The 12,770-nt window shown below is 37.2% G+C and overlaps 1 protein-coding gene across 6 annotated transcripts; it reads left to right on the forward strand.

The window, feature by feature from the left end:
* The first annotated feature begins 886 nt into the window (after positions 1-886).
* On the forward strand, positions 887-11,450 carry LOC112171985. 6 transcript variants are annotated; one of them, XM_024309130.2, is made up of 18 exons: positions 887-1,237; positions 1,330-1,445; positions 1,727-3,323; positions 3,402-3,689; positions 3,899-4,606; positions 4,717-4,782; positions 5,137-5,616; positions 5,920-5,988; positions 6,147-6,281; positions 6,917-7,663; positions 7,967-8,032; positions 8,251-8,463; positions 8,583-8,753; positions 8,870-9,301; positions 9,414-10,016; positions 10,215-10,355; positions 10,579-10,869; positions 10,956-11,450. In XM_024309130.2, exons 2-18 carry the CDS (start codon positions 1,332-1,334, stop codon positions 11,198-11,200), a joined length of 6,366 nt encoding a protein of 2,121 aa, XP_024164898.1. In that variant the 5' UTR covers positions 887-1,237; positions 1,330-1,331; the 3' UTR covers positions 11,201-11,450. The 6 variants fall into 6 exon arrangements, with proteins under 6 accessions (XP_024164898.1, XP_024164902.1, XP_024164903.1 ...); XM_024309134.2 differs by having other exon boundaries at positions 8,945-9,301; XM_024309133.2 differs by having other exon boundaries at positions 888-1,237; positions 9,414-9,977.
* Positions 11,451-12,770: the final 1,320 nt, after the last annotated feature.

A 12,770-nucleotide genomic window follows, 5' to 3' on the forward strand; every position in this document is an offset into this window, starting at 1 on the left:
CATCTTGAAGCCACAACATCTCCTAGCACCACCAGGACTCCTAGTGCAATCAGGTTTCCTAGTCCAACTAGGACTCTGTCATTTCTTCATTTCCGAACACCATTTTTTCGAGCTCACTCCTAGTTGCATTAGGATTCCTACTTCGACTGAGATTTCCTGTTTTAGATTAGGAAAGTTTCCATTTCTCCATTTCTGCGCCTCATTTCCTCCTTGCCTCTTCATTTCCTTCATTTCCAGCTCTCCTTAGCTCATTTCTTGCGTTTGAAGTTCATTTCTACCTAAATACAACAAAATGAGTTAGAAATGATATTGTTAAGAAAATAACCAAGTAAAATGTAGGGAAAATGATATTAAAATCATAGAAAATATTACTCCGATCAGATATCATGATAAAAATTTAATATTACTACTTAAAATTAAAAATATTTGTAATTATAAATGACTTGGGTAGATCGGGTATTCGTTAATCCCGCATATACAAATTTGGATTGAGCTATCAACGATCCGTCGGGTTAACGGAACGAATACGTTGAGTTGAAAATTTTTAATTACTAAATAGATTTGGATTTGAAAAGGAGAGAAAAACAAAGCAATACCAAGAGCTCATTCAATCTATTGCTCATCGATAGATGACGAAGCTCTTTTTTTATCATCTCGTGCCAGATGTAACAAAGGATGAATAGACTAGCAATATTGACTAGGATAAACTCATAAAACTCAATCGGATTGCAAATTATTAAAATCTAATTGATCGATCATAGCCATGAACATTTACGACTTAAACCTTTTTCGGGACACTTTGGCATTGAACACGTTTTAGCCTCCCAAACTTCCTGGACACGCTTCACATCGGCGCTCTAATCTCACACACGCCTCAGTCCGGGTCGCGTAAATCAGACTCGCTCTCTCCCAATTCTCAAATTACTATTTTACCTCCGCATTCTCCTTCCCCCATTGCTCATCCCGCGACTACAAGTCCAATTCCTACTCTCGCAACCGCGGATACTCGCGTTGGAAAGCGGGAGAGCCCGTTCAGTTTGAAATTTAAAAGAAGCGCTGAAACTGAGAAAGCCAAAAATTCAAATCGGATTTTCGGAAAAGCAAAAAGGAATTAACTTCCACAACGAAAACCAAGAAGAAGAAGAACCGTCTTGATTCTCTCTCTCTGCATCATCATCGATCTCTTTATATCCTCCAGGTCTCTCTCGGTTCCCAATTTCGCATTGGGCATGTTTAGGTAACGAAGTAAAATCCCTAATTTCGTTGAAATTGAACTGTAATCTTTTTTCCTCAATTTGATTGGGTCTTTGTTAATGGTGATTTCTCCAGAAATGGATTTCTACGCGATGAAGAGGAAGGAGCTGCAAGCGCTGTGCAAGAAGCATGGGATTCGTGCCAATATGAAGAACACAGAAATGGCCGAAAGGCTTACCTTGCTTCTTAAGGTAATCCCCCTCCAATTTTCTACAAAGATTTCTGCTTTTTTTTCATTGTGTTATATTTTGGGTTCAAAATTTTAAATTTTTGGGGCGAATCGAATTTGTTGGCTGTGTTCGTGTTTATATTGATTATTAGGTTTATTGAAATATCCGTATGAAATTTTACAAATTTTAGTTCCAGCTGGTAATTTTCCTCTTTTGCTATGTGATTTATCAGAACGGGAATTGGGGTGTTTGGTTTAATTTGTTGGACATTTTTCTTTGCATTTTTTCTTTTTAATAAACAGGAAGATGAAAATTCGATAACAGAAGTTAAGCAGGTGGAGAAACAGTTGGAAGCAACTGAAATGGTGATTGATTCGGTTGAAAGTCAGAAAGTTAAGAAAGTGAAGTTCAGTCCTGACAATGAAACCTTTTACTTTGTGGCTACCGACAAAGACTCGGACTCGGATTGTGAGTACAAACCAAAGAAGCGGGGCGGAAGAAGGAAGTCTATGGGGAAGAAGGTTTTGGAGAAGAAGGAAGTTTTGGATGTGGTTGAAAATGCAAGAGAAGTTGAAGTAGTGGAAATTAAGGACACCCCTGTTCGTGTTACGAGGTCTCGAAAGCAACTGCAACCATCAGGAGCTGTGGAGTCTGTTTTTTCACCTGGTCATGGGCAAAAGGAAGTGATAATTGGTGCGGAAAATGTTGATGGGAAAGGTATTAAACCTGTGAAAGTCCAGAAGGAATGTAAAGCAGTTGTGCTCCATGGGGGAAAGGAGGTTGCCAGAGATGAAGCTAGAAAAAGAACGAGGAACGAAAATTCAGAAGGCGCTTCCCAAGTGGTGCCAAGTGATGTTCTCTTACCTAAACATCCTTTAAGGAGGTCCAGACGAAAAACCACATTGTTTTCTTCTGTGACTGGTGCCGAGAAGGAGTTGGGAATTTGCGAAGCTGTTGAAATCGTGAAACTACCAAGAGAGCCGGTTACTAGAAAGAGTTCTAGTGCTGCTAAATCTGGAAGGAAGTCTAGTAGGAATGCATGTAAAAAGGTACCAGCGGAAACCTGTGATGACATAATTGCAACTGCTGTGGAAATGGATAGGCTTGTGCAGGAATTCCAAGAGCCGTCACTGTTAGAGGAGAGTTCAGTAGTTGTGTATGAGTCATTAGATAGATCTCCTGTGCTGCAGATGGGCAAGGAACTGGAAAGAGATGTTATTAGAAAACGACCAAGGAATAAAGACTTTGGAGGGAATCCTGAAGTTGAGCCAGGTTTGGAAAATCTACTTCCACCCAAGGCTCGTTCAAGGAGATCTAATAGCAAGACTGCATTATTGACAGAAAGTATGCCTGCTGAAAATAATTCACCACTTGAAGAACCAAAGATAGATGTTGGATTGGAAATACAGGAACCTGCAGGAAATGAAAATGAAACTGACTCTTGTTTCAACAAAGCTGTAGAAAAGTCAAGAAAGAAGAGGAAGGGATCAAGCAAGAAGACAGAATCTGCCACAAAGGATCAGCCAGTTAGTTTGGCAGCATCTACTGTATATTCGGACATTGAGAAAGCCACGGATATTTTGGCTCATCTGAACGGAAATCGGGTTGTGGAATTTGTGAACTTTCAAGGGACCTCTATGTTACATAAGGAACAGAATGATGAACAACCCATCATTAATCATATCAAAAGTGTTGCAGTAGAAGATGCCATCTTCAGTAACTCTACTGTGGGTGTTATGGATGATCCTTGTTTGTCTTTTAACAGAAAGGATACTGATCAAGAAAACACAGTTGAACAAAACCCAGTAGCATCTCCGGGTAATCTCTGCAGTGTGGTGGTTTCTCCAAATGCCTGTGTACGTGATGTTCATTCATTCACCTATCGATCAGAATGTGAAGGTAAATGAGCTATTCAGTTCGGTGTCAAACAGATGTACTAATCATTTTTGGTGCTTAATATGTTCTTATACCTTGTAGGTCAAACTTCCAACTTATTGGACTTGAATGAAGGATCAGAATCAGAAGAGTCATTGATTGTTAAATCCATTAGTCGAAGAGGTGGTGTGCTGGATGATCAATTAGCAAACGGGGTCATAGCTAGTGTTTCTGAGGATCAGAAATCAATTGACAATATAGTGATGGTTCAAGTTGATATGGATTCTAAAAAGCCTGCTGAAGCTGCTGCAGAGACGGTTGGAGAAATGCATGCGGGTAGTACCGTTCCCAGTGATACAACTCCAATAGATTCTTCACTGGTAAAGCAAGGTATGTGAGACTGGTCTATACTTGCTCCACAAGGAAGCTCTTTGCTCTACATACATTTGCTTATATTGTATAATACATATTTTTAACTGGTCTATACTTGCTCCACAAGAATGTTTCATTTTTCAGTAATGTTTAAATGATCATATTAACCTAGCGCAGTTCCTGAACCTCTATCATTTTCTTATTTCATTTCTCAACTTGGTGTGCAGTTGGGAATGAGTTTCAAGCTCATTGCGTTGGAGGAATAAATATAAATCATATTGGAACAAATTTCTCTTCTACATGTGTCTCTGAAGTCCCTGATGAAACAACATCTTCCTGGAATGAAGAGATACTATGTAATCATGATAGTACAAAAGAAGTTATGCCAGCAGATAATGAATCCGCTAAGGCATTAGATAGTGCCCAAATGATACCAATTGTTACTGAAGAGATTCTTCACCAGGCTATTGAAAGGAACTCAAATTTTGATGAAAGTGTTCTTCTGGATTCACATAACACAGATGATCAGGTTGCTGAAGTTAAATTTCCTGAAATCTCAGATGTTACTGAAGACATTGAAGAGAAATATGAGAATGAATCCTCTTATGGTGAGAGGACGGAAGAAGTTGTGCCAGCCGATAATGAATCTGTTGAGGAATTAGATATTGCTCAAACTTTACCAACTGGTATTGACGAGGTAAATGGGGGTACTGAAAAAAGCTCAAACTTGGATGAGAGTGCCCTTCCTGATTCAAACAACACAGATGGTCAGGTTGCTGAGGATAAATTCTCGAATGAAAGCATTGTCAATGGCAGTGAAGAAATTAAAGACAAATGTGAGCATGAATCCTCAGTTGGTGATAGAAGTCCAATCACCCTAGCAGAAAGGATAATGGATACATTTGAAAGTGGGACAATCCCTGTAGTTTTAAAATGTGAGGCTTACAGAGAAATCTTTTTCTATTTATTTTATTTTTTGTTATCTGTTTGGAGTATCAAAGCTTTTTTGCCTATTACTAACATTTGTATGATCTCTTTGTTCCAGCTGATGGTGATGCCCAAAACTCATCTTCCTGTGGGGTCTCTTGTAGCAATGATGAATATGAACAAGGTCAGTTCCATGAACTCTCCTCACAAAGATATTGTATTATATGGAAAGTTTAAATTACTTCTGATCTCTAATTTGCCAATTCAGGTTAATATATGTTTGTTTATGCTCTTGATGACCAACACTACTGCTAACATTTTTATTTTTGGCCTATAGAATATTCCTGATAATGAAGTTGGAAAGATATGTATATTCTTTCAATTCCTAGTAACAGTTTCAAAGAAGTAAAAACCAAAATGGTTAATAGATGTAAATGATTACTTGTACATAATTTCTGGTAGATGTTGGATATTGAAGGAAAAACATTGATTGCATCCTGAAAGCTATGAAATAATGTGATTGTTTAATCTGCTGAAGGGAACAAACTTAAAGCTCAAGGCATACATCTCTGTGAAGAAGTTGAGGGTTTGTTGCATGGAAGCAAGTACCAGAATTTATCTTTTGATGGGAAAATAGTTGTGAATGATCACATAGTGGCACCCACTATGAATTCAAATCTTGAATGTGCGATGGATGCTGTGGAGGTTGAAAATGAGAGAAAATCTTTGAAAGGTCTGGATATAGTGGTGTCTGTAGAGAGTGAAGGTGTAGTGAGAACATCACAATCTGCTCTCCCACTGGATTGCATGAACACTGGTGATTCTGACTTGCATAGGGAAGGAAAGGCTTCATTTGCTACAGATGAACAGACATACAAGGATGAAAATGCTAGTATTAGTGATAATATCAGGACCCTTGGTGGGGGTATTGAGAACAGAATGATGGGGAGCAAAGCTGATATGGAGGACTATGTCACTTATAGAGAAAATAATAATATTGGCAACTGCTTGACTGAAGGTAAACTTGCTGATCTGAATTACTATGATCATGGACAAGTTGATATTGAATGTATTAAGAATACTTGACAGAGGTCATACCATCTGTTGATAACTCTTGTACCAAGTGTCAAATTGATTCCAGTAGTGGCATTGTCTCAGTACTCTGCCTCAAATCTTTGCATCTTTTGATTATTAAACTTATGCATACTATTTTGGTGGTGAATTTATTACTGAAAGACAAATATTTGGTTATTAGTAATAACACGAGATGCTGATTTAAGTAACTGTCTACACTTAAGTAAGCATGTTGTCTCAAATGCAGGAGATCGATACTGCAGCAAGGGTGACAAAAACAATCAGAAAGAAAAGGAGAATGTTGATGAGGATCTAGGTACTTTCTTGTTTAAGTTTCGAACTTAATAGACATGTGTAGCACTATGTTCAAAAGCCCTCTCATTTTTTACTTTTTATTTATTTTAATAACTATAGCCTCTGTTGTAAATTTCTCTTATCATTTTATAGACGATGAGTGTCTTGATGTGAATGCAGCTTTTCAAGAAGATGAGGAAAATAAAGAAGGGGCCTGTAAAGTTGAAGAAATGTTGGATGCTATGCCTGATTTGAGTATGGATAAAAATGCAACTTCCAAGGAACATAGTCAAGAACTACTTGATATCCAGAAAGGTACATTGAGGGTTGCTAACTTGACACCTTGCATTGTTGTATGGCTGACTCTATACAACAATCTGCGCCTATTAGAATTAGAGTTTTTCTTAAAATTTGCAAGATGAGTTTAATATGTGAGGTGAGATGTGGGTCAATATGTCATGTCCTCATCTGAAACCACATCTCAACTTGACCTTGAGTATACAAGTATACAACTAAGATGGTGTCCAGGACAGAACAGGTTTTGAAGGGGAAAACTTTCTAAAGAAAAATTAGTTGTTAGGTGATAATAGCCCGCTTCTTTCAATAAAAGTAAAGACTCATTCTGTACAGTGATCATAGTTCTTAATTTCTTATGCATATGATGACAGGTTTTTGATAAGTGAAGTTTCAGAAACATGTGGATTTAAAAATAAGTTGCTTTCGTCATTAGAACAAATTAATGATGCTACTAGTTCTGGTTTCGGGAAAATGGTTAAGGCCTTGATAGTAGCAGAGTTGTAATTAATTACGCATGTCCTGTGATAATATATAACAAACCGATAGAATATCTTAGTTAATGGTGATTTATATCTTGAAATTACATATAATAGGCTTTACAGTTACATGCTGTCTTTGAAATTTTCACTGATTAGAAGATGAAATACTTTTAGGGGTTGCTGAACAAGATGTAGGTGAAAATTCTGATGGGCAAGTGGAGGTTAAGCACAGTGAGAATGCAATAGATGCTGGGGACGGCAAAGACATACTTGAAAAATGTGATCAACGTGCTGAAGAGTCTATTTTGGAAGATAATGAAAGATTAAAAGAGCAAGACATTGTATCTGTTATGATACAAGAGTATGTAGATGGCGAGAAAGAAAGGAATGGATATTTAGAGGTCAAGAATCCTAATGTATCCATCCATGAAGAAAGCTTTTCTGAAATTGTTACAGATCAGATGGCAAATGAAGTTATAGAATTTGAATCACAAGATAAAGTGAACTTTGGAAGTCCTGACAACTGCAAACAAATATCCTCAGAGGTGGAAAAATGTGTTTCTGCAGCTTCAAGTGACTCCATATCTAGGGATGACAAAACTGCAGAAGGGATAGCATCTGCATGGAAGATGGGTGAAGATTCAAGTTCTAAGGATATCCGAGGAGGAGAAAGCCTTTCCTTTTCCATCAGCTCTGATGGCCATAGACACAATAATGATGCAGCAGACATAACTGGTCCTGGAGGCATGGAAGTTAGTAAGGAGAATAATGTGGATGGAACTAAGATGGTTGAGCAAAAACTGATTGGTGGCAGTCTACTGGAAGCAAGGAGCATGTCAGATGTGAAATCATTTTCTGATGTCTCTTGGAACAGGCTTGAGTGCGACCTTGGTTATTCTTTGCACGATGCTGTAGTCTCATGTAAGTTCCTTTGCTCTGTGCTTGTTGTTTTTCATTTAACCTTATTTAACAAAAATATATCTAGTAAAAAAACTTTCTATAATTTTGTTTAAGGGGGCTGAAAAATAAACTCTTCTTCTTTTGAATTTTTTATATTGTGTACTTGTTTTAGGCGTTTAGCTATTGTAGTTCCTCTTCTCCTTACGTATATGGTTTTTTTTTTTAAGCTATATTATATAACAATCTTCTATATCATTTTCCGTACTGGTAGTGCGCAATGACTTCATGGCTCTTATTGAATGAAAATTGTCTTCCTGGTCACAGGCAAGGATCCTGAAAGGAAGAATATGCATATGCTAGTTGGTGACAATGCTAGCACAGATGGATTCGGTAATGACTTATGCATAACTATTTCTTTCCGTTCATTTGCACAAGAAAGAGTCGGTGAATTTCAGTGTATTTATCATTGAAATATTCAGAATTTATACACATGCAAGACTACATTAGCGGAAACAAGAACCTATTTCTACAGCACACAAGTACACAACACCTTGAACACAAAAAGTTTCAAGGTCATTATTGAAAAATATTATTTATTATTCTTCCAGGAATGCTAGAAAGTGTCTCAGGTGAGAAGGTTGATGAAGGTTTAGATACTGGCATATATGGTTCTGAGGACACACTAAATTCCAAAGAGACTGAGGAAATACTTGATCTCCATAATATTGGTACTGTGGCCACCTGTTCTGCTGATTCCACCGAACCCTCAATGCTGAAACCTGAAATGGGTGTTGATTCTCCATTTTCTGCTTCTAATTATGGTAAATGCTCCTTGCATGAAGGCGAATAAACCACCTCTTTTAATGATAACAATAATGGTGGTCTTTAATTATAGCTCAGCTTTTCCTTTACTAATGATTCTTGCTTATTTGAGAAACAGAAAACAAAGCCTTGGAATTAGAGGCTGCCTCACCCATATTGAATGGTTTTGGGATGAAAGGACTTTTCAAAGATGACCAAACTTCTGGACTCAAAAAAGCTGATTCCACTGAACCCTCTATGCTAAAATCTGAAATGGGTGTTGATTCTCCAGTTTCTGCTTCTAATTATGGTAAATGCTCCTTGCATGAAGGCGAATAAACCACCTCTTTTAATGATAACAATAATGGTGGTCTTTAATTATAGCTCAGCTTTTCCTTTACTAATGATTCTTGTTTATTTGAAAAGTAGAAAACAAAGCCTTGGAATTAGAGGCTGCCTCACCCATATTGACTAGTTTTGGGATGAAACGACTTTCCACAGATGACCAAACTGCTGGACTCGAAAAATCAGGTCTCGAGATGTCAAAAGGCAATTCAAAGAGTGAACATATTGAGGATGTGAATAATTTAAAAGAAAGTATTGATAATTCACAAGTTGTAGAGGAACTTCATCATCAGGAGAATAAAGTGATCAGGGAAGTGGTGGAGTCGAAATCCGCTCAGGAAATGTATAACCATTGCCTTACTGGTTCTGCTATTATGGATACTAATGTGCACATTCCAAGTTTTTGGGATGAGTCAACAGAAGTAGAACCATGCCTTGATAATGCTTGTGCCAAACCTCAAACGTGTAATGCTGCTGCCATTGCCTCAGAGTTTAATGTTTCTTCATCTTTTGGTGAGTATCCTTTGATTATCAATCTTGAATATTTCATTTTAGTGACGATATTTTTACAATTGAAATTTTTACATATAGATGAGGTTTAGTAACTATATTGTCCCTACTGCAGGAGATCTATGTGACTTAAAAGAGTTTAGTAAGGCTGACAGTGAAAGTGCAAAAGAAAAGGTGGCGACTGATGATTGTTTGGGAGATCAACCATCAGAAAATTTGAGAGTTTCGGAAGACCTAGAAGCTCATACAATGATTGGTAACGTAATGGTGATAAACCAGGAAGAAGATGGAAATTCTTTGCTATCATTTGGTTATGTAGGTGCCAATACAGTGTCTCCAGAAAAAGTGGTTGGGTGTTTGGAAAATATGGCTGCTGGTATTGAGGTTTCAAATCTGAGATTAAATGAAGCACCAAGTTCCAAAGATTCTACTTTTGATGAACAGAGTAAATGCAATCTTTGTGATGATGTACTGGTCGATGGCAGTAGAGACAATAATGCTGTTGCAGACAAAGTTAGTACTGGAAGTACGGAAGCAATAATTGGTATTAAGAATGTTGGTGATGGAATTAAGTCGGTAGAAAAAACCCCGCAACCATTGGAAGGTGACCATCTTTTGGAAGAAAGAGACTCTTCATATGGCAAATCATTTTCTGATATTTCTCATAGCAGGAATGAAGGTGATTCTACTTTCTCCTTGCACAATGTTCCATTCTGTTGTGAGTATCTTTGTTCTGTGCTTTTTGCTCTTCTAATTGCATTTTATCTGCCAATGAATGATCTGAACAAACTCTTCTTCCTATGTGAAAATGGTGAATCCCAAGGAAAACATTTTTATAACCTTTTTCATATGCACACAACACTATATAAGTTCGATCGTTATTGAAAAATGTTTGTCTTTTCTTGTTCATATATAGGCGGTGTTTTCAAAAAGAGACATCTGTCTGTGCAAGAAGGTAGAGGCTTGAAGGCAGGAAGAGTCTCAGGCTTGAAGTTTGAAGGTGTAAATGCTGGCATAGATGGTTTTGCTGATCCTCCTGCTACTGCTTCAAGGCATGGTAAGTGCTAAATGCATCCTTAATACATGGCAAGAATTGCTCCAATTGCTCAATTGATTTTTTTTTTTTTTTGTTTCTCCTAAATCTTCATTTCCTAAGCCTCCTTGGCAATGCAGTGATGGATACTATGCTACCTTGGTTGAATACATGCAGTTTTTCATCTTCTAGTTTTATTAACTCTCATAGAAAATAATAATCCATTAATCCGAGCTCAATCAAACAGAAATTAAGGCCTTGGAGAATGTAGCCTCGCCTGTAGCCAACAGTCTTGGGATGGATTGGCTTTTTGGAGACAATGATGAAGTTAAGAAATCAGATGCAGAGATGTCAAACACCAATTCAACTAGTGAAGATGTTAAGAATGGGAATGGAGGTGTAGCTATTCCACAAGTTGGTGCAGGGGAACTTGGAGAGCATAAGCATCAACCAATAGAAGTTGGGAAGCTGAAATCCACTCAAGTATTGGGTATTCATTGCCGCCCATGTTCTCCTGTTACAGAGATCTCTAGTCATGGTAAGTCTAATCTATTAGAAGCAGGACTTCAATTAAACACTCCTTTCTGTATTGATCATTAATAAAATGTGCTTGTTTTTTCTCAGCAAAACTGGATTCATTCAGAGAGAAAGCTCTGGAGGCAAATTTGGAGAGAAGTATTAGTGTTTCTACTGCACATGGACGGAAGAAGAACAGAGATATTTTTATCCCTAGAACTCCAAAGAATCTGATCAATGAGTCTGATATGAAGGAAAACTTCAATGCCAGAAAGAGTGAACCAGTAACAAACATCAGTTCAGTAAAACCTCTGCATGGCAGGCGAGCACTGGAGGATCTGCAAAACAAGTAGACTTACTGCTCGTCTGTCTTTGCTCCTATTGTCTGTCCACTTTTGAAACATGTAACTTTGGACCTTTCTTGAACATGATCTGAAGGTTCGGTACCCTTGATTCCTGATGTTATGTTTGTCTGAACAACTAATGTTTATATATATTGATGTTCATATTTCTGCTGTGTTGCCATTCAAAATGTTGATGTTCACATTTGTGCTGTGTTTCCACGAAATGAATATGCAATGCAATATATCTTTCATTTGTGTTTGGTGGGTATCAAACCAATGGGACACTCTTTAGGAGTGTCTAGATAATGTGCTCCTTGAGCCAAACCTTTTTAAATGAAGCAACAATTTGGAGTCTTTAACTCTCCAGGAGAACGGTACCGGTTGCATGCATTAATCAAAATGATCTTACATCTCACCTAATGTGACGGTGAAAATCTTTTGATTATTAATCATTTACAACATTTAAGATTTACAACACTCTTATAAAAAAATAATCATTAAAAAATTGATACATTTAATTTCACATCAATCAATTACAATTATATGTTGACATTTCATAATTATTATGATGGGGAAACTCCACCACTTGGTTTCTGGTGAATAATCAGTCAAGTAAATTTAAACAAATGTACCCAGGCTTATTTTGAGTTGAGATAGTGGAGATTCACTCCAAAGTCCAAACAATCCATAACAATTAATTAGACTCCAATCTCGGCTCATGAATTAAATGATACATTTTTTTCAAAATTCAATTCTAAATAAACATAATAAAGATTTGCCTTGTTTGATAAACACTGACATTTTCAGAAATACAAGACCTATATTTTATGCTGTACAAAAGGACACGATTTCATGACACTATGAACCAAACCCCCAATCCCCTTACTGATAAGGGAAGATGAATTATGAATCAAACTGAACTTATTATGCTCTCTTGGGTTTACAATCAGACCTTGATACAAAACAATCCCCCTTTCCAACCCACAAAATCCTGTACTAAAGAATTAATGAACATTTTGCAAAACAATTTATGTGTCACACCCCAAGTCCCTTTGTATCTACATGCAAATAATCTTCCAGGATAGCCCTTCAGTTCTTCTGTTTCGCCTCAAGACGATTAATCCTTGTGAAAGTTCTCATTCCAGGGGATGCCTTGCTTTTCAATTGAAAGACGGTTTCTCTGCCCAAAGAGCTTTTCTATCTGTAGCTAACACCATTCTAAACCTATTTGTGCAGGGTATCTTAGTCACAATCCAACCCACAAACTTCTAATACAATACTACCTCTGGACACCAAATGGGTTTATTCGGACCCATAATAGCGAGAATACGGATGCCAGAAGAATTGACCACACAATAATCCTGTAATCCTATCAATGAGGCTTAGAAGACTGAAATTGTCTTTTTTACAAATTCTATTGTCATTGCTTATGAATTATGATACAACAAAAACCGGCCTCATTCCCGGTATTATTAAAATTTTACACAATCTACCAAAGAATCATCTCAAACAATTCAAAGAGCAATAACACCCATAATGCAATTATGAGTTGCAGAACTTGGTTTCAAAAATCAGGTGC

This window comes from Rosa chinensis, chromosome 6 (assembly GCF_002994745.2).
Source record: "Rosa chinensis cultivar Old Blush chromosome 6, RchiOBHm-V2, whole genome shotgun sequence".
NCBI classification, from domain to species: Eukaryota; Viridiplantae; Streptophyta; class Magnoliopsida; order Rosales; family Rosaceae; genus Rosa; species Rosa chinensis.

What these genes read in the sequence shown, in the direction of transcription:
- LOC112171985 (XM_024309130.2), top strand. Translation starts at nt 1,332, where the DNA reads ATGGATTTCTACGCGATGAAGAGGAAGGAGCTGCAAGCGCTGTGCAAG. An exon ending in GCACGATGCTGTAGTCTCAT is followed by an intron (nt 7,664 to 7,966) that starts GTAAGTTCCTTT and finishes TCCTGGTCACAG; the next exon opens with GCAAGGATCCTGAAAGGAAG. An exon ending in TGCTAGCACAGATGGATTCG is followed by an intron (nt 8,033 to 8,250) that starts GTAATGACTTAT and finishes TTATTCTTCCAG; the next exon opens with GAATGCTAGAAAGTGTCTCA.